At 53.9% G+C, this 22,859-nt stretch overlaps 3 protein-coding genes across 3 annotated transcripts; all 3 read right to left on the bottom strand.

Moving 5' to 3' along the window:
* Positions 1 to 1,808: 1,808 nt before the first annotated feature.
* Positions 1,809 to 3,800, bottom strand: JKF63_05810 (uncharacterized protein; the record flags this gene model as incomplete). Its single annotated transcript, XM_067901764.1, has 1 exon — positions 1,809 to 3,800. The coding sequence occupies one exon, from the start codon at positions 3,798 to 3,800 to the stop codon at positions 1,809 to 1,811; it is 1,992 nt and encodes a 663-aa protein (XP_067757790.1).
* Positions 3,801 to 9,218: 5,418 nt separating this feature from the next.
* Positions 9,219 to 10,943, bottom strand: JKF63_05809 (uncharacterized protein; the record flags this gene model as incomplete). The annotated part of the gene is made up of 1 exon (XM_067901763.1): positions 9,219 to 10,943. The coding sequence occupies one exon, from the start codon at positions 10,941 to 10,943 to the stop codon at positions 9,219 to 9,221; it is 1,725 nt and encodes a 574-aa protein (XP_067757789.1).
* Positions 10,944 to 18,566: 7,623 nt separating this feature from the next.
* On the bottom strand, positions 18,567 to 21,353 carry JKF63_05808 (uncharacterized protein; the record flags this gene model as incomplete). The annotated part of the gene is made up of 1 exon (XM_067901762.1): positions 18,567 to 21,353. The coding sequence occupies one exon, from the start codon at positions 21,351 to 21,353 to the stop codon at positions 18,567 to 18,569; it is 2,787 nt and encodes a 928-aa protein (XP_067757788.1).
* Between the last annotated feature and the right edge of the window lie 1,506 nt (positions 21,354 to 22,859).

Genomic DNA, 22,859 nt, shown 5'->3' with positions numbered 1-22,859 from the left:
AGCAGTTTCGTTTTTTTAGCTATTTCAACAACGACAGGGAGATTCCTTCGTGGGAAGGAAAGGAGGGGGGGGGTAGGGAGAAGCATGAGGGGGAGGGAGGGGGGGAACGGCGCCGCAATGGAGTCTTTACGACTTGCGAAACTTTCTAACAGTTGTAACGCCAACCACAACTAGCAAGGGAGAAGAACAAACAACAACGAAAAAAAACACCAGCGCACGTAAATGAAGAGTGAAGAGGGGCTCCACTTAAAGGTCACCTAGTTGCGGTGCAGTCAGCAGCAGCTGTGATAAACAGCTGCACACGTGTATGAGAGCGCAGAATGGGGGGAGGGAGGGAGGGGGGGGGAAGCATGCGGACAATGGCGAAAGATCGTCCCACAAAAAAAAAAGAAATCACACCGAAGTCGTTTTTTACTTTAAATTTCTTTGCTGTACAGCGTACGACTCCAGCACGTGGATGCGTACCACCACAGTTCGTTTGCCTCTCATTCCCCCACGATACCTATACTTCTGTCCCCGGGAACGAAGCTTCACTCTGCTGTCGAGTCGGGCCCAAGCGTTATTCGGGCTCGTCTAGTCCACCCGGATTTCGTCCTTCTATACACGCTACACCATCTGCAGCAGAGAGACTTGAGTGCATGGCATGCCTTCATCCTGGAGATCCACGTCCAAGGCCTTCTTCTCACGGGCGGAGTCGGTGGTGATTGCCGTGCGAATGGTAGCAAGGGGTGGCCAAAGTGCATGCCAGAACAACTATATGGGGCAGCTGAGAGGCTCCAGGTTGGATTTATTCCAAAAATTCTGAATTCGACCCACACGCTATGTTTCGCTCTCCCTTCCCCTCCCGCCTCAAGCCCCCTGCATCCCACGAAAATGATGTACGAGCTCTTTACTGAGCTCAGGCAGACCCAATGGTGAAAGTCTGTGTGCCCTTGTCGTGCTTCGCGCGCCTGCGCTGCGTCTGTCTGATCGGACGTGCTGGGGACGTGCCGTATACAACACCGCACACACACACATACAGATACACACTTCCGGGAAGGGGGGGGGTGGGCTGAGGTCTTGCTCCGAGTCTGTGATATCATAGAGAAATGGTATGCCACCCTTTTCTTGAGCCCCTTGACCTTTGACATGGGTGGGTACATCGACAGGGGGAGGAGTTCGATGAATTGATGTGTGGCCTGTACACCGAAGAGTTCATGGCGCGCTGCTCTCTGTGTGTCTGAGGGGGAGGGGGGGGGGGGGGGAAGAAGGGAAACATGCGTGGCGCTGCGGGTAAGGCGATGCTTGACTCTCGGTGAAGAACAAAGAGATGGGGAGAGGAGGAGGGGGGGGGGGAATCAAACAATGGTTCGAAGAAATAACAGACACGCAAAGTATGAGGGAGTGCATACAAAACGACATATATGTACGCATCCCACGCTCTGGCGTGCCTGTTCTCCTCACACGAAAAGGGAAAAAAAGGGGGAGGTAGAGAGAGAGAGGGAGAGAAAATTGGGGGTGGTGGGGTGGGGACTGGTGTCTACAAGAGCAAAAAGCAAAAAATAGAATGAAAAATGATAATAGGGAGCCATCGATTCGGGGGAAGAGCGGAGGCAACAAACACACGTAGCAGATGCGTGCGTCGCGCACCAGTTGAGAAGGGGGTGAGCACTTCATGGAACAAGAAAAAAATGGAGAAAAAAAGGGGAGAGAACACGCTCTTCGGAGCGTCCACTCCTTCACTTCCCACCACTTCACACACACACACACACACACACACAGACATGTTTGTATTCATATGTGTGTGGATATCCCTGTGTTTCGCTTGATTACCCTGACACTGTCACTTTTGCAGCCTCCTTGGAGGACTCGGCTCTGGTCGCGTTCGACTGTTCCATCTGGGACTTGATCAGCGCCGCCTCATCCGTGCGTGCCTTCCGACGCAGCAGCTTGCCAGCGGGGTTGCGGGGAATCTCGTCCACAATGCGCACACCGCCATGCAGCCGCTTGTGCGGCGGCATGCGCTTCATCACGAAGCGGTACAGCTCGTCCGACGCACGGACGGCGTCCTTGGGCGACACAGAGGACTGTAGCATGACGAGCGCGCGCGGGTTCTCAAAGCTCACGTCGCGTGGGTCCGGCACGCCAATCACAACGCAGTCCTTCACCCACGGGTGCGTCAGTAAGAGCGCCTCCAGAGAAGCCGGAGACACCTGAAAGCCCTTGTACTTGATCAGCTCCTTCAGGCGGTCCGTGATCATCAGCTCACCACTCTCCAGTAGCTTGCCGATGTCGCCCGTGCGATACCAGCCATCTTGCATGCATTCAGCCGTGTCCTCGTCGCGCAAATACCCCTTCATCATCTGTGGGCCACGCACCCACACCTCGCCCTCTGCACCGGGCTCAACATCGATGCCGGCGGACTTGTCGGTGCCACTCTGCTGGTCGTCGTCCACCTTCACGATGCGCATTTCCGTGTCCCCCACGATTACGCCACAGGTGCCTGGCGTCTTTTTGGCCTCCCGGTAGGGCGCCGTCACGACGGGCGCCATCTCCGTCATACCGTATCCCTGCACAAACTCTGCGTTAGGCAGTATCTTCTTTAGCTCCCGCACCGTCTCAGCGCCAAGCGGTGCGGCGCCGGAGCAGAACTGCCTGATAGATGAGAGATCCGTCTTCTTTACCTGGTCTTCGTTCTTGAGGATCGAGATAAGAATGGGCGGGGCGACTGGGTTGACGGTGGCCTTGTACTTCTCACACGCCTTGAGGTAGTCCTCGACGGTGTACTTATACATAACAATTTGCTTCACCCCATGAACATAGGTGGCGTTGAGGCAGACGGTGAAGCCATAAATGTGGAAAAAGGGCAAAACCGCCACGCACGCGTCTTTCTGGGAGAAACTGAAGCCATCCCCGACTTGCTCCGAGTTGGTGATGAGTGCACGGTTGGACAGCTTCACCCCCTTTGGCATGCCGCCGGTCCCGCTAGAGAAAGGGATGAGGATGGTGTCGTCGAGGGTGGCGCCCTGTAGCCCGTCGTAGGTGCGCGGCACAGGCCATATGTACCACCTCTTGAAGAAGTCCTCTGGGTAATGAATTTCGACCCTCCTGCCGGTGTTTTTTTCCAAAATGGCGACCGCCTCCTCCAACTGCTTGCGGAAGTAGTGCATGCCGAGGACAACTTTAGCGCCGCTCACCTCCATAAAGTACGCGAGTGTCGCCGGCTCGGCGATGGCGTTCACGGGCGAGACAATGGCGCCGAGGCGCAACGCGCTGTAAACCACGGCGCCGTAAATAATAGTGTTCAACATGCACAAACACACCACGTCACCTTTCCGAACCTTGGCATAATGATAGAGGGCCCGCGCCGACCAGTCGGTGGCCTGGATAAGTTTTGCGTAGGTCAATTCCTTTCCACTTTCTGCTTGAACGGTGGCTATTCGCTTCGGGTCCTTCTCTTTCAAGCGCCTCATCACGTACTCGTAGAGAGTCCTCTCCTTTTTTACTCGGCTTATCACCGACGGCATCACCGATCTGTAGATGCGCTTCCCCTCATCGTCGGTGGTCGACTTGGCGGTAACCGAAGCGGCGGAGGTTGAGCTTGTGGAGGAAAAGCGGATATGCTGTGCCGTTGCCGTGGTCACCGCCACGGATCTCAAGCATGTTCTCAGTGCGTGGTTGGATGACACCACTGTAGTGGCGAACGGGGCCGCAACGGCTCTACAGCGACTAGCAATCAGGCCACTGTTGTGGTAAGCCAAATCACTGCCGAGGCGCTGGGCGCCAAGGACACTCGCCAGCCGAATCGTGTTGCGAAGCATATTCGAGTTGCGTGTGAGAAAATGACGATGTCAATGCCCGTATGGCAGCGCTGAGGGGGCGGGGGGGTTAGGGGGGGGGGAAAAGAAAAAAAAGGAGGAGGGGCGGTGTACCACAGACAGACAGACAGACAGGGAAGTCGATGAAGGAGGTAGAAGTGCGCTAGAAGGGGTTACAAAAATGAAACGGACAGCAAGGGACGTTTTTTTTTTTTTCTTCCGAGCGAAAAAAAAGAAAAAAAGGGGAGGGAGGGAGGGGAGAGGAAAGGGGGGGGGGTTTATGGTATGATGGGTGGCGGGTGCGTGTGTATGTATATATATATATATATGGATGAATGACACCTTCTTCAATGACTACACCCTCCTGGAAACGAGGATTGATCAAATGGCCCACAGGGAAGAGAACAGGGGGCAAAAAAAAAGAGGGGTGGGGACGCGGGGATTTTATTGAACAATGATCGAGGCCAAGCGTCGGTAGTGTGTGTGTGTGAGGGGAGTGGGAGGGGGGGGGGGAATCGGATTTGGTCGAATAACGCAGTGCCCGTTTTTTTTTCCTCAGAATAAAAAATGTCTTGAAATACACACACAAACGCGGAAATAAGATCGATGGAAAGCACACAGAAGAGCAAACGAAGAAGGGATCAAAATATATAAAAAACACACACGCACACGCACACAGAAATATATATATATATATATGTGCGTATAATCTGGGCGATGAAACGGGGGAAGGGGGAAAAGTAGCGTCAAAGCGAGCAGTCGATGGGATTTTCGAGCGTGTGTAAAAGCGTTCCAGCAACGACCTAAACAAACAAGATTGCAGGAGAAAGAGGAGGCGGGAATAATAAACCTGATGATGGTAAAAAGGATTTGTTTTTTTTTTTTTGAGGGAGGGAGGGGGGGGGGACGAGTCGTGTGTGCTAGCAGCCCCCCGTTGTAAAAGACGGGGTTCACGCTCCTTTCACCTTCTTGAGTCCGTGTGCACCGTTTGTGTGTATGTGTGGTGTGTGCTTTTCTGAAATAGTCTACTCACAAAGTTCTGAAGGCGGAAAGAGGGCTATTCATATATGTTTGTATATATACACACACACACACAGACGGTCCGGTGGGTGGGCGGGTGGGCGGAGGTAAGGCGTATGCGTGTGGGTAGGCGGCTGCCGCAGGGGTCTAACAAACAGCGACAGTGAGAGGTGTATGGAGGGGGGGGGGTTAGGAGGGCTAGAGAGAGAGAAAAGATCGTTTTGCGGACGCAAGCAAGAAAAAAAAGAAATACACAATGTAAGTACAATAATAATAAGGGCAGTATAAAGAGAAGGAGGGGATAAGGCCACAATAGAGTAGACCTTGGAAGGGTGAGTACAGGGGCGGGCGGGGGAGGGGATAGAGCAGAGGATGGGCTCAATAGTCCAATATTTGAACATTCGAAAGAAAAAGACAGGGAGGTGAACGAGAGAGAGAGTGTGTGTGTGTGTGTGCGGGAGAGGGAAGAAGGAAAGGGCACTTGAGTAGGTGTGTATTAGGGGGTATGGCGGAGCCACCCGCCGGTGGGGCTTCCCCAGCCAGAAACGCACACACATTCACTCATAAATATTACACGTTCGAATACGTGCATATACATACATATACATATATATATATATATCGGTAGGCACAATTCTTTTTAGTTGTCTCCTACCAGTGCCAGATAGGGAGGGCGGTTCGAAGCCGCGGAACAGGGGTAGACATGTATGTACTCCGGCCACCAGCCAACTTGCGTAGCCGTCGAGACCAACACAATTCGTTGGGACACATATGCGTAGATATGCGGTGTTTGTGATGAGAATGTGAAGCTATCTTGGTTCTTTCACCACCACCACCACCCTCCCTCCCCCCCGTATCTAGCAGCGTGTGTGTGGGGGAGAGGGGGAAAAAAAGTAACCAGAGAGAGAGCAGAGAGGGGAAATGGGGAGCACGATATACACATCCATACAAACAGTATACGACTGGTTCTTTGAAAAAATGTTTTCCCCACATTTTTTTTTGTAGCAGAGAAAACGAAAAAAAAAGAGGAAACACACTAGAAAAAAAAAAGAGGGAGAGGAGGGCGCGCGCGGGGGGGGGGGGGAGGGGCACCGAACATGTGACTGTGGGTGAGATCAAGAGGAGAAGGTATCCACCTTTCATCTCGCCGCACTGCCATGTTCCCAGAACACCACGCACACACACACATATATATATATATATTGTTTACTCCCAACAGGAGGTCATTGCGTTGTATCACCGATCCAGGAAAGCCATGAAGAGCTGAAGGGGGAGGAGGAGGAGCTTCAGCTCGCAACACGACTTAGTAGCCGCCAGTCACCCCCCTCCCCTCCCCGAGGCCGAAGCGAAGTCAAAGGGATGTAACGCTTCGGATGTTGGCGCTCAGGTTCTGAACGGCGCTGCATCGAAGCCCCTTTCCAAAGTCCACATGCTTGCAGCACTCGCATGAATGAGTGAGGCTTCAGCATGACTTGAGGCCATCCTCACACCCCGAAGAGCACACCGCGTGGCGACTGGCAAACTGGGGACAGCCGGAAGTCAGTCTGCTGTATTTGGGGAAGGAGGGGGGGGGGGGAGGGGAGAGGTGGGAGGTCGTGTGTGTAGTTTTGAGGCAACCTACACCCCAGTGAAGTTACGTTGTCGGCCTTTCTTGTCAGGGGCACGACTACCGTCGTACTGCACTACGCGCTGGGCCCTCATGGCCGACCTGGAGGAGGAAGAAAAAACCAAGTGGAGTATGGCATTCACTTCTCCAACGATGTTGCGACATAATGTGCGTATCTCCAATTAAGAATAGCGACGAAAACACCACGTATGTATTGACTGACGCCGTGTATATATATCTATAAATCTATACATCTATAAATATACATACTATTCGAGATTTTTTTTTTGTTGGGGTGGGGGTACGGCAACGGTAGTGCGCAATCGCTGTGGGTGAAACAACGGAAGGGGGCGGGATGACTTTGTACGCAAGCCGAGAGAGGAGTACGGAAATAAAAAGGAAGGTGGGGGAACATGAAGGTGAGGTAGAGCGAGGAAAGGGGAGGGGGGACGGGGGGGGGGGAGATGTTCTATGTGCCATACAAGGACATGGCGTGGTCTGCTACTGGGGGAAAAACGAGGGCGGACGCAGATGATGGAAAGCAGCGGCCAGCTGCCGGGGGGAGGGGGGTACTGCGTGGCGCTCGACAAGGGAGGAAGCGCAACCAACGAGAAGTGTCACTACGGATAGCCTATCGACGGGTCACAGGGGTTCCTCACAAAATGAGATGTACAGATGTTCTCTTCCATCCTCTGGCCCTTCTCCAACACGCTTGCCGTGAGATCATCTCCCGCTACCACCACGCCCTCCCCCCTTTCCCCATCTGTCCCCCCCCCCAGCTGGGCGTGCATAGGGGTGCGATACACATCCCGGTGGTGTGATACATGAAGCGTTTCAAACAAAGTGAGCGGCTTGTACAGAGGTAATACTTCACCAAGCTTGTTTTGGCTGGGACACGCATGGTGGTCTTTTATGTCCATCTATTCCCCTCTACCCCCCCCCCCTTCCCTTCCCCCCCCATCTTTGCTTGTTTGACAAGTGCGGATGGGATGGGATGGGGAGAGGAGGGGGAGATTTTCCCCTCGTTTGTTACAGTGCAACTTTCTACGGCGTGAGGAACCGTGTGTGCGCCCACACGCCTGGGGTCGCAGAAATATAGACATATACCTATACACTCTCTCCATGAAGCTATACGTATATGCATGTTCATCTTGTTGCTCAACAAGGCGTAGAAGCAAACGAAAGCGAGATAGAATAGGTCCCCCCTCCCTCCTCCCCCTCCCCCCCCAAAAAAAAGACACACACTCCGTACGAGAGGGGAATGCAGAGAAAGAAAAAGAGGGGGCATGGGGGCATGGGGGAGGGGAGGGGAGGGAGGGGAAGGGAGGGGGAAGTTGCAAAATATCGTAATCGAACGCTGTGTAAAAAGGGGGAGTTGCTGTCAGAAAAACAAGGAGACACGCGATCGTGTGTGTGTGTATGTGTGCGAGTGGGGGAGAGAGAGGAAGAGAGCAGCAAAACAACAACTGCGCTACCGTCGCTTCTCTTCCAAAAGCCCTTCTTAGACATACATGGAGATGAACATATATATATATATACTTGTATTTCAATGTACAAAGACAAAAAAAACGTTACCTCGCATTGCCCGGGGGAGGGGAGGGGAGGGGGGAGCCGAGAGGTGCGAGTCAAAGAACAGGAGGGGCATGTGTCTAGAAATAATCGAAAGGAAAAAACCTTTAAAAAAAAGCATAAGGTAGAAAAAAAAAGAGGCAAGTCGTAAAAAAAAAAGTGAAGAGTGAATAAATAAAAAAAAGGGAAGGGGGAGATCGTTTTCAGTGGCGCGTATAAGAATCCAAGAAAAAGGAGAGAGAAGGGAGTGTGTAAGGCCATATTACACAGAGCCCCCCTCCCCGGTGGTGGTGGTGGTGGAGGGAGGGAGGGAGGGAGGGAGGGAGGCGGCGCAATCACGAGTGCCTAGAAAACAGTGTAACGGAGGTAATCACAGGCGCACACTCAATAGAAACTGTAACCAAAGAAAAAAAAAGCGAAGCAGGAGAGTGCAGAGGAGAACCGGAGCTGGAGACATCGGGAGTAAACCCACCAAACCGCAACAACAACAACAACAAAGGAGAGTGATACGCGAGGTAAACATATATACACACATATACATACAATCTCTCTTTCCCTCTCCCTATATATATATATATATACAACTGATCCTAGTAGAAAATGCCATCCGAGCAAAATACAAAGACAGAGAGAGGGGGGGGGGGAGGGCCGTCTGGGAAGAGTAGTGAAAAGTGAGGGGAAAAAGGGCAGCAACGAAAAATGCAATCAAACGCGCGTTACACACGAACACCAGGCAAACGTTGAAACAACGGGAGCTCTACTAAATAGACACGAAAAAAAAAGGAAGGGTTGGGGGGTGGGTGGGCTGACAGGCGCTTCACATGCCGATCTCCATTCCCCATGTGAGCACTCGACGACGACGACGAGGGGGGGGGGAGGAAGTAACTCGTACCCCATCAAATGCCGGGAGCAAAAAACCAAACGGAGGAGTCTGGGCATGGCGGAGACGTGTACCAACTCTTCAAATGAACTCAGAGATCCGCAAAGCCCCCGCCCCCCAAAAAAAAAAAAGCGAGGACGAGCACATATGTGAGAGGCGAGATGAACAAGAGGCAAAATAGAAAAACGGGGAAGAAGTGGACTCAATATGCACGCAGCAGAGTAGGCGTGTGCTCTTCAGCACATCCACAAGAATGCAGGGAGGAGGAGGAGGAGGAAGAAGGGAAAAAAAATACCGCGTACACCGGCCCTTTGAAGTCAAAAGCTGTTCTCCCCACCCTAGGCGGTCACACGGAGGTGGATGCAGCGGCCTCCTCTGTCTCCTCGTTTTCACTGAATTGCTCCTTCAGCAGTGCCGCCTCATCCGTGCGCGCCTTCCGACGCAGCAGCTTGCCAGCGGGGTTGCGGGGAATCTCGTCCACAATGCGCACACCACCATGCAGCCGCTTGTGCGGCGGCATGCGCATCATCACGAAGCGGTACAGCTCGTCCGACGCACGGACGGCGTCCTTGGGCGACACAGAGGACTGTAGCATGACGAGCGCGCGCGGGTTCTCAAAGCTCACGTCGCGTGGGTCCGGCACGCCAATCACAACGCAGTCCTTCACCCACGGGTGCGTCAGTAGGAGCGCCTCCAGAGAAGCCGGAGACACCTGAAAGCCCTTGTACTTGATCAGCTCCTTCAGGCGGTCCGTGATCATCAGCTCACCACTCTCCAGTAGCTTGCCGATGTCGCCCGTGCGATACCAGCCATCCTGCATGCATTCAGCTGTGTCCTCGTCGCGCAAATACCCCTTCATCATCTGTGGGCCACGCACCCACACCTCCCCCTCTGCACCGGGCTCAACATCGATGCCGGCGGACTTGTCGGTGCCACTCTGCTGGTCGTCGTCCACCTTCACGATGCGCATTTCCGTGTCCGCTATGAGACTCCCGCAGCACCCTGGGGTGCACTGTTGGCCCACGATCGGCGCCGTCACGGTTGGCGCCATCTCCGTCATGCCATAACCCTGGGTTACAGAGCAACCAGGGATGAGCTGCTCCACCATGTCCACCACCTCCCTTCCCAGCGGCGCCGAGGACGAGCAGAAGTTTCTCAGCGATGACAGGTTGTACTGCTTCACCTTGTCCGTGTTCTTCACCAGTGAAATGAGGATGGGCGGGGCGACAAGGTTGACCGTGGCTTTGTATTTCTCAATCGCGCGCAAGTACTCATCGACAGAGTACGTGCTCATCACTACCTGCGTGGCGGCGTAGGCAAACAGGCAGTTCATGGAGGCAGTGAATCCGAAGACGTGAAATAGAGGAAGAACGGCAATGGTTGTGGCTTGCGAGTTGAGACCAAAGGCGTTGGCCGACTGCTCCGAACACGCAATGAGCGCACGATTAGTCAGCTGGACACACTTTGGCATGCCGCTGGTGCCGCTCGAGAAGAGAAGGGCCACAGTGTCGTCCTGCGTGGCACCTTTGAGTCCGTCGTAGTCCTCTGGGATCTCTGCAACGTCTGCTATCTTGCTGAGTTCCTCTGGGTACAAGACAATAATCCTTTTCCCGGTCTCCTGCGCTACCAACGCCACGGCTTCATCGAGCTGTTTCTGAAAGAAACGCATGCCCAGCACCACTTTTGCAGTATTTGCCTTGAAGTGATACGCAAGCGTCGACGCATCCCCTACAGCGTTCACCGTCGACGCGATCGCACCGAGACGCAGTGCGCCGTACACCAGCGGGCCGTACAAAATTGTGTTTAGCATGCATAAACACACCACATCACCCTTGCGGACCCCCTGCTGGTACAATATCCTCGCCGCGTGCTCCGTCGCGCGCATCAGTTCTGGGTACGTCAGCGCCTTTCCCGTTTCTGCCTGTACCGTGGCGATTTTCTTTGGGTCCGCCGCTGCCATGCGCTTCATGAGATACGCGTAGAGCGTTGTTTCTTGTTTCACCTTGTCCATCACCGACGGCAGCTTCGACTTGTAGATCCGCATCCTCATTGCCGCGGAGAACGACAACATACACCGCGATTGCTGGAGTGCCACCGGTGCAGTAAGCCTACAGTTGAGGCTGTTAATAGAACCGCTGCGCACAGTCCTCCACCTCAGATACGCCGCGCCACCTGCGGATTTCGAAAACGCGGATACGGGGATCGTACTCACGGAGCTGCGACAGTTCAGTGGACCGGCTGCGCACAGCCAACGTACGCTGCTGCGAAACATGACTGAAGACACACACACACACAACCCTCGGCGTGTGCGCGTTTGTGTGTGTGTTGGGAGAGAACGGGAGGAGGAGGAGGAGGGGCCTCAAGCTGTCTTCCAGTTCGTAAGAGAGGTTGAGTCTTCGTCACTAATATGGGGAGGGGTGAGGGGAGCGGCCGTATGAGCGGGGGAGATGCACACCGTGTGATTGGCGCTGCACGTCTGGGCGAAGACCTCTGCAAGTGTTGCGTATGCTGGTGAGGCAGTGGTTAAAGTCTCTAGACGCGATCGGGCGGCGGTAGCCTTGTTATACAAATCCCCCTGGAAAAAAAAAACAGGGATGACTTTCTTCGTGGTGGGGGAGGGGGAGGGAGGGAACAACAAAAGAGAGAGATACAAATGGAACGTATAATAAGTATCTATCAATATATATAATACAATAAATGACGGGATGTGATTTCGATTATAACCCGTGCCAAGTCCACACAAACACACACACACACACCGCCAAACAAAAATACACGAGGGGGGGGGAGGGGGATAATAACGAAAAAAAAAGAAAGCCGGCCGTGGAAGGGAGACAGATACGCAAGAAAAGGGTGATCCCTCGCACGAAACGAGTTCGAACGCTTCTCGATACCGCTAGAAATAGATAATAGACCGAATGTGTTTATAGCTGTGATCGGGGCCAATGTGATTGTAATGTTTGACGGTGGTGCGCGGGGTATGTGTGGGAATGAAAAAAACCGCTTTATCACCTTGAAAGAAGATGGCACGTGTTGAGAGGAGACTTTCGAGCTCAGCAGTGTCCGAAGCTAGCCACACATATGTACACATATCCACATATAAATATATATATATGTTTATTATGTCCAGTTCGATTTTTTTTTCATCACAGATTCAGGGTTCACAAAAGCCGCACAAGACCATATGAGGGCGGCCGTTGCAGGGCACATGATGCAGATGTAAAGCAACGCCAGTCCACCGAGCAGACAAAGGACAACAGATGAAGGACATAGGAAACGAGAAGATTCACAAGGTGAAGAGCATAGCTTTTGCGACGACGAAAAACTCGTCAACACATCGCACAGTCAAACTACCACTCTGAGGTCTCCCCTCGCAGTCTCGAGAAAAGCGCAGGCTCGCAGAACCCCGTCCCACCTACACGCTCCGCCACGAAACCAGCGTGCTTTCTGAAAGGTTTCGAGGCAGTACGTCGTGGGGGGGGGGGGAGAAGATTCTCTTCATACGGCACCGAGATGGCAGGGGAGGTGCAGAGAGGGGGAGAGGGGGGAGGGGAGGCGAAAGAGGAACCCAATACCGCCCAATACCGCCCCCCTACACACACACACACACACACACCTGCATCTACACCGCACACTAGCATCATGGTGCGTAACCTATATAAGGGCAGCGGGCTCATTCGCGAGAGGCGCACGCCAAGGGCAGAAAAGAGGTGAACGCGCACCGATGGAAGCGAGGGCTGTATTGTAGGCGGCTACAACGCGAGTGCGTGTGCCCCCCTCTCGCTCTCCCCCGTGTACCCCAAGTGTGTCCTCCGCTTGTTTGCGCGTGGACATGTTCTCCTCTTTTCTTTTCATATATGTTCTCTTTTGTTTTTTTTCCCTCTGGAGGGGGCCCAGCGAGGCGTAACACAGTGGAAGCGAGAAAAAAAAACACGAGAGAAAATCAAACACACACACACACACATATATAAATATATATAAATAAATGTATATGAAAAATGAGAGAAACAAAAAGCGTTTTTTATTCCACACATTTCAACGATTGGACGCGTCCCCTACCTGTTCGTGTGTGATGTGATGTGTATGTGGTGTGTGTGTGTGTGTGTGTGTATTTGGGTTTTGTATGGCGTTACTCCATCTATATATATATATTATATAGATATATAGATGGATATATATAGACTTATTCATTTCTCTCCGCTACCGGGAGGAGGTGCGCTTTTTATATATTTTTTCCCGCCTTCGTTCGCTCGTTTTCATTTTTTTTTGTTCTTCTATTCGTATGTGTCGTGTTCACCGTGTACGTCAACCGCTGAAACAGAGACGTGCTCGCACAGCGCATTGCACGGACACACGCACGGGGGAATGGGGTGAGGGGTGAGGGGAAAGAGAGAGAGAGAAGCACAAGCGAGAGAAAAACAACAACAGCAGCAATAAAAATGCGATGCAGGGGGAGAGGGCGTGCATAAGGGCGGACGCGCTGCAACGACACGCCGAGACTGGGAGCCACGCACGCAGTATTTAGAAATGCGAGGCAGGAGGCGGGACACCGCGCTGCACAGCCGGTGTCCTGCTGGCTCCTTTACGCGGTATAGCACCGCCCTCCACCTGCTCGCTGCGTTTTGGTGACAGCGCGATGCGGCACAGCGCACCCTGCTTGTGCGCGCATATACACAGCGTGCGTTGTCGCATCGCGCTGGGAAAAAAAAAGAGGCAAAGCAGATCGGAGAGAAAGGAATACAAGACGTTTAGCACCGAGGGGGCGTCGGAGCACGAGAACACGAGCGAGAAAAACGAGCACTCCGGGAAAAAAAAAGAGAGGAGCAGCGTGTGTGGGTGTATGTGGGTGGGAAGCTGTGCTGTGCCCCTCGGGATAGCGAGCGACAGACAAAACAAACGACAATGGGAGAGAAAGAGGAAAGAATTTTATATGTGGCATAATGGATGAAAAGATACACAAAGGTAAAATATCAGGAAGCAAGGGAGTGGGCGCTGGCCGTGCCCGCACAGAGCCTCTGCTGCCCACAGACGTGGCAGAGTCGTGCAACTGCGTTAACGTATGTGTGTGTATGTATGTGTGTGTGTATGTGTGTGTATGTATGTTTGCGCGCGTGCTGACTCACCATCTGCACGCGCATCACATGCATTCACACAACCACTCGCCACACACAGGTGGGGGCGGCGGCAGCGGGTGTGCGGCGTGTGTATGTACATGTACGTCAGCGCGCGCTCATAGGCAGAAGGGCAGGCGCACTGGCGTCTCGCATTCAGCCTCTGGGTGACCCGACTCCTGCTTCGGTTTCGACACGTCGGGGGTGTTCTTTCCGCTGTTGTAACGCACGTGCGCGGCGCACACCGCGAGAGCGGCCGCCTGGCACTTGGGCGCAGCAAAACGGAGCATTGTGGATGCGGCGGCGGTGTTTTGGCGTGGGTATGCGTGAGAAAGAGAGGCGAAGGGGAGGGGGGAGAGGTTGTGCGGGGCAGGGGGGTGGGTGGGTGGTATATGATTGAAAGGTATATGATTTAGCTGTGTGCATAGATGGGAGGGATGCATTGCATCGGCAAATAAAAATGTGCGGTGGTTGTGAACGAGTGTAGGGGAGACAGAAGTAAAGGTCACATGAAGAGGGGGAGAGAGGGGAGGGGGTGGGGAGGCGAAAGAGGAACCCAATACCGCCCCCCTACACACACACACACACACACACACCTGCATCTACACCGCACACTAGCATCATGGTGCGTAACCTATATAAGGGCAGCGGGCTCATTCGCGAGAGGCGCACGCCAAGGGCAGAAAAGAGGTGAACGCGCACCGATGGAAGCAAGGGCTGTGTTGTAGGCGGCTACAACGCGAGTGCGTGTGCCCCCCTCTCGCTCTCCCCCGTGTACCCCAAGTGTGTCCTCCGCTTGTTTGCGCGTGAACCGGGCCATATCCACCGGCACTGCATCGCCAGCACATACGTAGCAAACCGAACGCACGCGCGCCGCGTGGACATGTTCTCCTCTTTTCTTTTCATATATGTTCTCTTTTGTTTTTTTTCCCTCTGGAGGGAGCCCAGCGAGGCGTAACACAGTGGAAGCGAGAAGAAAAACACGAGAGAGAATCAAAAACACGAGAGAAAATCAAACACACACACACACACACACACACACACACATATATATAAATATATAAATGTATATGAAAAATGAGAGAAACAAAAAGCGTTTTTTATTCCACACATTTCAACCATTGGACGCGTCCCCGACCTGTTCGTGTGTGATGTGATGTGTATGTGGTGTGTGTGTGTGTGTATAGTTGGGTTTTGTATGGCGTTACTCCATCTATATATATATATTATATAGATATATAGATGGATATATATAGACTTATTCATTTCTCTCCGCTACCGGGAGGAGGTGCGCTTTTTATATATTTTTTCCCGCCTTCGTTCGCTCGTTTTCATTTTTTTTTGTTCTTCTATTCGTATGTGTCGTGTTCACCGTGTACGTCAACCGCTGAAACAGAGACGTGCTCGCACAGCGCATTGCACGGACACACGCACGGGGGAATGGGGTGAGGGGTGAGGGGAAAGAGAGAGAGAGAAGCACAAGCGAGAGAAAAACAACAACAGCAGCAAAAAAAAATGCGATGCAGGGGGAGAGGGCGTGCATAAGGGCGGACGCGCTGCAACGACACGCCGAGACTGGGAGCCACGCACGCAGTATTTAGAAATGCGAGGCAGGAGGCGGGACACCGCGCTGCACAGCCGGTGCCGCGCTGGCTCCTTTACGCGGTATAGCACCGCCCTCCACCTGCTCGCTGCGTTTTGGTGACAGCGCGATGCGGCACAGCGCACCCTGCTTGTGCGCGCATATACACAGCGTGCGTTGTCGCATCGCGCTGGGAAAAAAAAGAGAGGCAAAGCAGATCGGAGAGAAAGGAATACAAGACGTTTAGCACCGAGGGGGCGTCGGAGCACGAGAACACGAGCGAGAAAAACGAGCACTCCGGGAAAAAAAAAAGAGAGGAGCAGCGTGTGTGGGTGTATGTGGGTGGGAAGCTGTGCTGTGCCCCTCGGGATAGCGAGCGACAGACAAAACAAACGACAATGGGAGAGAAAGAGGAAAGAATTTTATATGTGGCATAATGGATGAAAAGATACACAAAGGTAAAATATCAGGAAGCAAGGGAGTGGGCGCTGGCCGTGCCCGCACAGAGCCTCTGCTGCCCACAGACGTGGCAGAGTCGTGCAACTGCGTTAACGTATGTGTGTGTATGTATGTGTGTGTGTATGTGTGTGTATGTATGTTTGCGCGCGTGCTGACTCACCATCTGCACGCGCATCACATGCATTCACACAACCACTCGCCACACACAGGTGGGGGCGGCGGCAGCGGGTGTGCGGCGTGTGTATGTACATGTACGTCAGCGCGCGCTCATAGGCAGAAGGGCAGGCGCACTGGCGTCTCGCATTCAGCCTCTGGGTGACCCGACTCCTGCTTCGGTTTCGACACGTCGGGGGTGTTCTTTCCGCTGTTGTAACGCACGTGCGCGGCGCACACCGCGAGAGCGGCCGCCTGGCACTTGGGCGCAGCAAAACGGAGCATTGTGGATGCGGCGGCGGTGTTTTGGCGTGGGTATGCGTGAGAAAGAGAGGCGAAGGGGAGGGGGGAGAGGTAAAGATGGGCTGTAGCTGCGGACTCACGTAGCTTTGTTGCTGGCGAAAAAATGATGAAGAGGGTAAAATATGTTAGGGCGACGTCTCTGGGAGTCTGTGGGACGGGAAGAGATGGGAGGAGGCAGGGAGTCATCAAGAGAAGGTTGATTTTTTTTTTAAATCCTGCATGGAGCATTATGGTGGAGAGTAATACATATATGGAAGTACACGTGTATATCCTCTTCCGAGATAAGTGTGGTGGGGCCACGCAACAGCTCGAGAGGTCTTTGGAAACGAGTTTTCTTCTCGGAAAGTCGGCGGAGCCGAGGCGTGCCAGTTGAGTGTCGGGAAAAAAACACTTTTTTTTTTGCACGTAGCAAAGATCAACAGCGATGCCGGTGGCATGCAGCAGCGGGGAAAGCAACCAGAAAATTATTATTATTTTCTTTCAGAGAGCTGTTCTCCCCCCCCACTCCTGCCCGTAGAGATTTCAAATGATCGTCTGCAGCGTTTTTTTTTTTGAAACAGAGAAAGAGTCGGAGTCGCCGATGACTAGAGAGGCAGGATAGCGCGGATACAGTTGCCCTCGTTTCACGGATCCGAGTTGCCACGCAGGGGGGGGGGGAGGGGGGGGGGCCAACAGAGGAGTTGTCAGCTCCTGCCATCAGGGAGAGGAACACAGTTCCTGACGTGTCTGTATACATCAGAGAATGCACTCCTGACTCTCTGTGCTACTACGGCTTCGAGACAGCTTCTTGATTTCTGAATGCATGTTGGACGTTATGGTGCTAGTGTGTCCTCTTCTCTATGAAAAGAGGCCGCGAGAACTCCACCGAGCGCAAGCGCCTCTTCAACGCTAGATTGAGTTTGGTGTGTCTCTTTGCTAGCTGTTTGGGGCTCCTCGCTTTGTGGCCAATGTTCCGGGAAGGGGGGGGGTAGGGGCGCCTCCCATAGTGTTTTTGTTTTTCGGTGTGGGTGGGTGTGTGATTGGTGAAAAGCGGGGGCGACGTTAAAAGAAGTTGGCGACCGGTTGTTGGCGTAGTCGGCGGCGTGTCCGGAGGGTGACATCATCTGTGAATGCGCTAGGGGTTGCAGCTGACTTTGAGCTGTCGCATAATTTTTTTTTCCATTTTTTTTTGTTGGTGTTCCGCAGAATCTGGTAGCTGAGATCTGTAGGAAAGCAAAGCATGACGGCTCAGTTTTCGGAGCCAATACAATGAAGTGCTTGTACCCCTATACGCGATCGTTGTACGACGTGAGGCAGCACGGCACACACGCGCAAAAAAAAAAAAGAATCAAGCAGCGGGCTGATGGAGAGAGAGAGAGAGAGGAGCAAGTAAACAGTAGTAGCAACCAGAAACACACACTCAAGCAAAAGGATGCACCTTGAAAAAAAAAAAGAGAGAACACAACAAGTCCACCACTCGAGGGAATCGGCGAGCGGAGGCGGACGTACCCTACGCGCGCGCGTCACGCTCGTCAAGTTTCTTCCATCCAGGAAACCTTTCAAAAGGACTAGCAGCAACACATGCCAAGAAAAGCCGGCAGGGAATAGATGAAAAATAAAAAAAACAAAAAAGGCACACAGTTCGACCAAAGCACATCCACATTCACATCTGGGCAAGTGATACATCACTTATCGAGCACCTTTGGGGGGAGGAGGGACAGCGACAGAGCAAGTACCTGAAGCGAGTGAGCTCGCTCAAGTAGGAGGGTCCAGGGGAGCAACATCAAGCTGAACGGCACATACACATACAATCATAGCCTTTCTCACAAAAAAGAAAGAAAGATATGCCCCCAACTTTGGGGAGAGAGGGGGAGAGAGACACGCAAATACGAAAGGAAGGCGCGTTGAATGACGCCCCATAAACCGTTTTCGCGTCTTTCTCATGCACACACACACATCTCACACACACATCTCATGCTCCTTTGTTTTTGTTTTTCCATTTTCTTCGTTACACATCAGCAGGACTTTGGGAGGGAGGGGGGAGCCCGAGACAGGACTGCAGCCCCGCATGCGGCATTTTTTTTTTGTTGTTCCCCCTTTCTTGTGTTTACGACACCGGCTGGCTTTCTACATTGATGGAGGTGTCCACGCAGTTGTCATCAACTGGATCATCTGCGTTCGTTTCCTTGTCCTCGTATGCGCTGCCCTCCAAGTCGACCTTGAGCGGTGAAGGCACGTTGCTGCACGCATCATCTACAGACACGAGGGACGCCTCGGTGCGTGCATCATCGTCATCATTCTCATCATCACTCTCCTCAGTGACACTGCTACTTGCCTCGTTGCTGACCGAGGGAAGGGGCGCTGGTGCCGTTACGTCAGCGTGGTTGTCGGGGAGGATGGTCCGACCCGCCCCGAAATATCCGCCAACGTAGTCGTTAGCTGTCTGCCGCGCGGAGCGGAAGGCGTAAGCGCCGATGCTGCCAAGCGTTCGCAGGACATCGGGTGTGTGCTGCGCGGCTGCAGTGAGTGTGTGCGCACTGTACCCTGGCGCCGCCGCGACGTAGTCGGCGGAGCGCTCCACCACGACGTGCGACATCAGCTCCATCTGCTTCTTGAAGGAATCAGGCTTCCGTAGGGCGGTGGAGAGTCGACACAGCTCCTCTGGGGTCATCACGTGGTAGTAGTAGAAGCCGTCATCGAGGATGCACAGGTTGGCGCTCTTGAGGTGCTGCAGCACGTTGTTGCGCCGTGCGCGGAGACAGTTTTGGTAGCACGGCGCGCAGACGCGGACCCACTTGTGCTGCCTCGGGCGACCGTTACTATTGTCAGCCGCATCCACAGTTTGCGTATAGGAAGGGCTGCCCAGCTGTCCATCGTCTCCGTCCAGCACCAGGGCATGTTCCTGCACCTCCGCTTCTTGCATCGGCTGCAAGGCAGGTGAGCCGCCTGTGCTGCCGTGGCCGCGGCGCGGGTACGTGTGTTCATCGAAGCATTCCTCCACCAGATCATGCGTGTCTTCAGCGGTGATGTGTGTGGTGTATTCGGACTTGATGATCACCCGGTGCTCCACGCCATCGGAAGCACGTGTCGCATCCTGTGGTGCTGCCACATAGGATGTGTCCTGCTTCTTCCCAACATACCGGCTGCACTCAGCGCAGCACAAGCGACCGCAGCGGCGGCAGTGGTGGCGGCGGGTGAGGTGTGAGAAGAGTCGCCGGCACCGGTAGCATCCGCGGCGCTCTTCGTTGCCTTCCCATCGCTCGTGTTGCTGAGCGTGGCGGCAGAGGAGGCGGTCTGCCTTCTGCAGCAAGAGACCGCGGCGGCTGTACAGTTCCGCGACGCGCCAACTCAGCTGACGAAGCTCCCTTTTCTCGTCGTCTGTGAGGGGGGGAGCCGGCGGTGGCACGTCAGCGGGGGGGAGGGTGCACGTATCCTGCAACGCGCCATCCACGGTGATTGACGGCATAGCGAGTGACGAGGCGTGCGCCAACTCATGCGCAGCTGTTGTAGGAGGCAGCGAGAGCATCCCGCCATTGTCGCTGCGGGCGTAGGGCGTCGAGTTTTCGGGAAGCATGTTGGGCGTCGAATGTACCGAAGTCGGCACTGAGTCAGGCCGGAGGCGCGCCGCGTACGAGCGCCGAGCCGCCATGGTGTTGTACCTCCACAAGTTCGATCGCTCATCATCGTTGGGCTCGTCCTCCTCAAAGGACTGTAGCGAGGGCGGCGGCACACACGGCTGCAGGGACGGGGTGCTCTGGGCAGTGGTGGTTCGTGAAGACCGGGCGGTTCTTACTTCGCCCCACACTGAGTCGTTGTCTAGGGTCTGCTGATGCATGTTTCGCCGCACGCCTGCGAGGTGCTCGTTGAGGCTGCCGCGCGGAGAGGACAAGGCAACACCTTGGCGATGCATCGGCGTTGGCTGTCGGTGTGACCGATGGCTGCTGACTGCACTCGCTCCCATCGAATCCACGTCACCGGAGGTGTTTTCGGCGTTGGACAAGGGACCATGGGCGAAGCCGCGCAGGATGTCAGAACTGCTGTTGTGCGCAACACTCCCATTGCTGGTCATTGTATCTGTGTGGCGATGCACACAGGATGGCGCTGGGGAGGCGGCTGTCGATCTAGACGAATGCCTCGGTGGAAATGGAGACGCCAGTGTCACTTCACAGAGATCGGCCCCACTCTGACGAGCACGCTCCCGCAGTACACGCAGTTGCGCGACGCGGCGCCGCAGAACACGCAGCAGCTGCATCAGCCGCACATGCAGTCGCTGCATCTCAGGCAGAACACCGGTAAGCGTGTGCGATTTGGGATCGAGCTCCACGTAGAAAAGCTCACCCGCGTTGTCGGTAGCAGGTACCACAGCCGTGGAGTCGGTCTCCGCGACAATTGTTGCGTCGCGCTCCGCCTCTTGGTCGTAGTCGTCAGGAAGGGGCAGCAGCCCTCCGCCATCACTCGACGCGCGAACTGAAACGCTCATCTCTGTCGTTTTCGCCTTGGCAGCCACGTCCGCTCTCGCCAGAAGATCCGCCGCACGGGGCACCTCCGATTCGCTGGGCGACGACACAGAGGAATGGGATGGCGCAGGAGAGGCGCTCGTCACCCCGTTGGCGTTGCCGCCGCCGCCGCTGTTCGTCATTTCTTCGTCTGCATCACCTCCAGCAAGCGACGACGCTGTGCGTCTCATTCGCTTCGGCGAGGAGTCCAGGCTGGTAGAGGGGTTCTCTTGCCCAAAGGTCGTGCGCGATTCCACTGGCCCGTTCGATACAGAGCGGTCCAGGTTCGTGCTACAGATGCTGTTGCAGCGCTTGTGAATCTGTGGCGATTCTTCTGCTGGCACTGGATGAGAGGCTTGCCCCCGCGAATGCTTATTCCTGCGTCGGCCAGAGGGCATTACGCCACTGAGAAGTCCCGTGAACAGGTGTGTGTATATATATATAAATAAATATATATATATATATATATATTTGAGCAGTGGGAGGGGGCAGTGGTGGAGGGGCGGCGCGTGTACCCGCCCGCGCCTCACGAAGATTGTCTAGACAATCAATACGGCCGGTGAGGGTAACGCAAAGCAGCCGAACGCGGGGAGGGGGGTTGGTGGGGGGCTCCAGAGGCCGAAAAAAAAAACGATGAGGGCGAGCGCGGTGGCGAGTGAGCACCAACGCGCAAAAAGAAAAATTTGCCGCACCGGATTCGCCTCTGATTCCTACGGGAGGGAGGAGAGAAGAGGATGCGCGCACACACACACACACAAAGTAAAAAAAATCCAAAACAGCGTGAAGGAATCACCAGACACGACACGTAGGCAGATCGTTGAGTATGATGATGAAACACACACACACACATGCACACACAAACATACAGGAGAGGTTTCGCGTGTATGAGGGGGTTGATCTACATATACACACTCTGTTCTCTCCTCTTTCGTCACTTCTTCGCTTTTTTTTTCTCCGCCCCAAGGAGGCCCCCTGCCACGCAGGGGGAGGGGAGGGGAGGGAAGGGGGGAAGGAAGGGGGAACTGGCCGGCCTTTATAAAAAGCTTCACACACACCTCAGACAGTATCAACATAAAAATGTAAAACTATATATACACTCTCTCCTCCTTCCCAAAGACACACACGTAGACGCAGCAGATGCCGGAGGGACAGAGGAACAGGAAAGCGAGCAGCAGGAGATGAGGGGGGGGGAGAGATAGCGGGACACAGCGGCGATCAACAAACGAGGTAGGGATGCCCAGTTCTGTTCGGTGTGCGCTGAATCAAAAAAAAAAGAGAATGATGATGAGACCAAGGCAAGTCACGGTGAGCTGAACACGAGTACAATAACTGCCTTTACTCGCGTTCGTCAGTGGTACAGAGAATTGTATACGTAAAACTACGCACAGCGATGGCTGCCTCGAGTGGCGTTGCCGACGTTAGTGCAGGAGTGCGTGTGCGTGCGTTCGACAGTAGTCGGAGAGAGCGAGAGATGGGGTATGCGGAGGGCGGTGGAGGAATACGAGTGAAAGAATCGACCAAAAAAACTGTTGTGGGACGTTACTTTTTATTCATCGGCGTGCCCATTTTGTTTTTTATGCCTATGCTCAGCGAAGCATCTTGAGAGTTGCGCGCGCGCGCAAAGGCGACGCCGGTACATAACGTCCTAATCGAAAGGTGTCTCGACGAGAGAGCGGGGGGGGGGAGAGGGGGGGGAGAGCACCGCTCTATTTTGAAATGGATAACGCAGCCGCGCATCACCACTTCTAAATTTGCATCTTTGTTCTCTCCCTTCCTCCCCCCTTTTTTTAAAAAAGGGAGTGCATTACGTTTTATCTACTGGTCAGCGAAGTACTCCATTTATACACACACAGACACACACACACACATATATATACATATAAATATATATGTAAATAATAATA

This window comes from Porcisia hertigi, chromosome 19 (assembly GCF_017918235.1).
Source record: "Porcisia hertigi strain C119 chromosome 19, whole genome shotgun sequence".
Taxonomy (NCBI): domain Eukaryota; phylum Euglenozoa; class Kinetoplastea; order Trypanosomatida; family Trypanosomatidae; genus Porcisia; species Porcisia hertigi.
The sequence above is the reverse complement of the archived record's forward strand: the minus strand, read 5'-3'. Positions and strand labels throughout refer to the sequence as shown.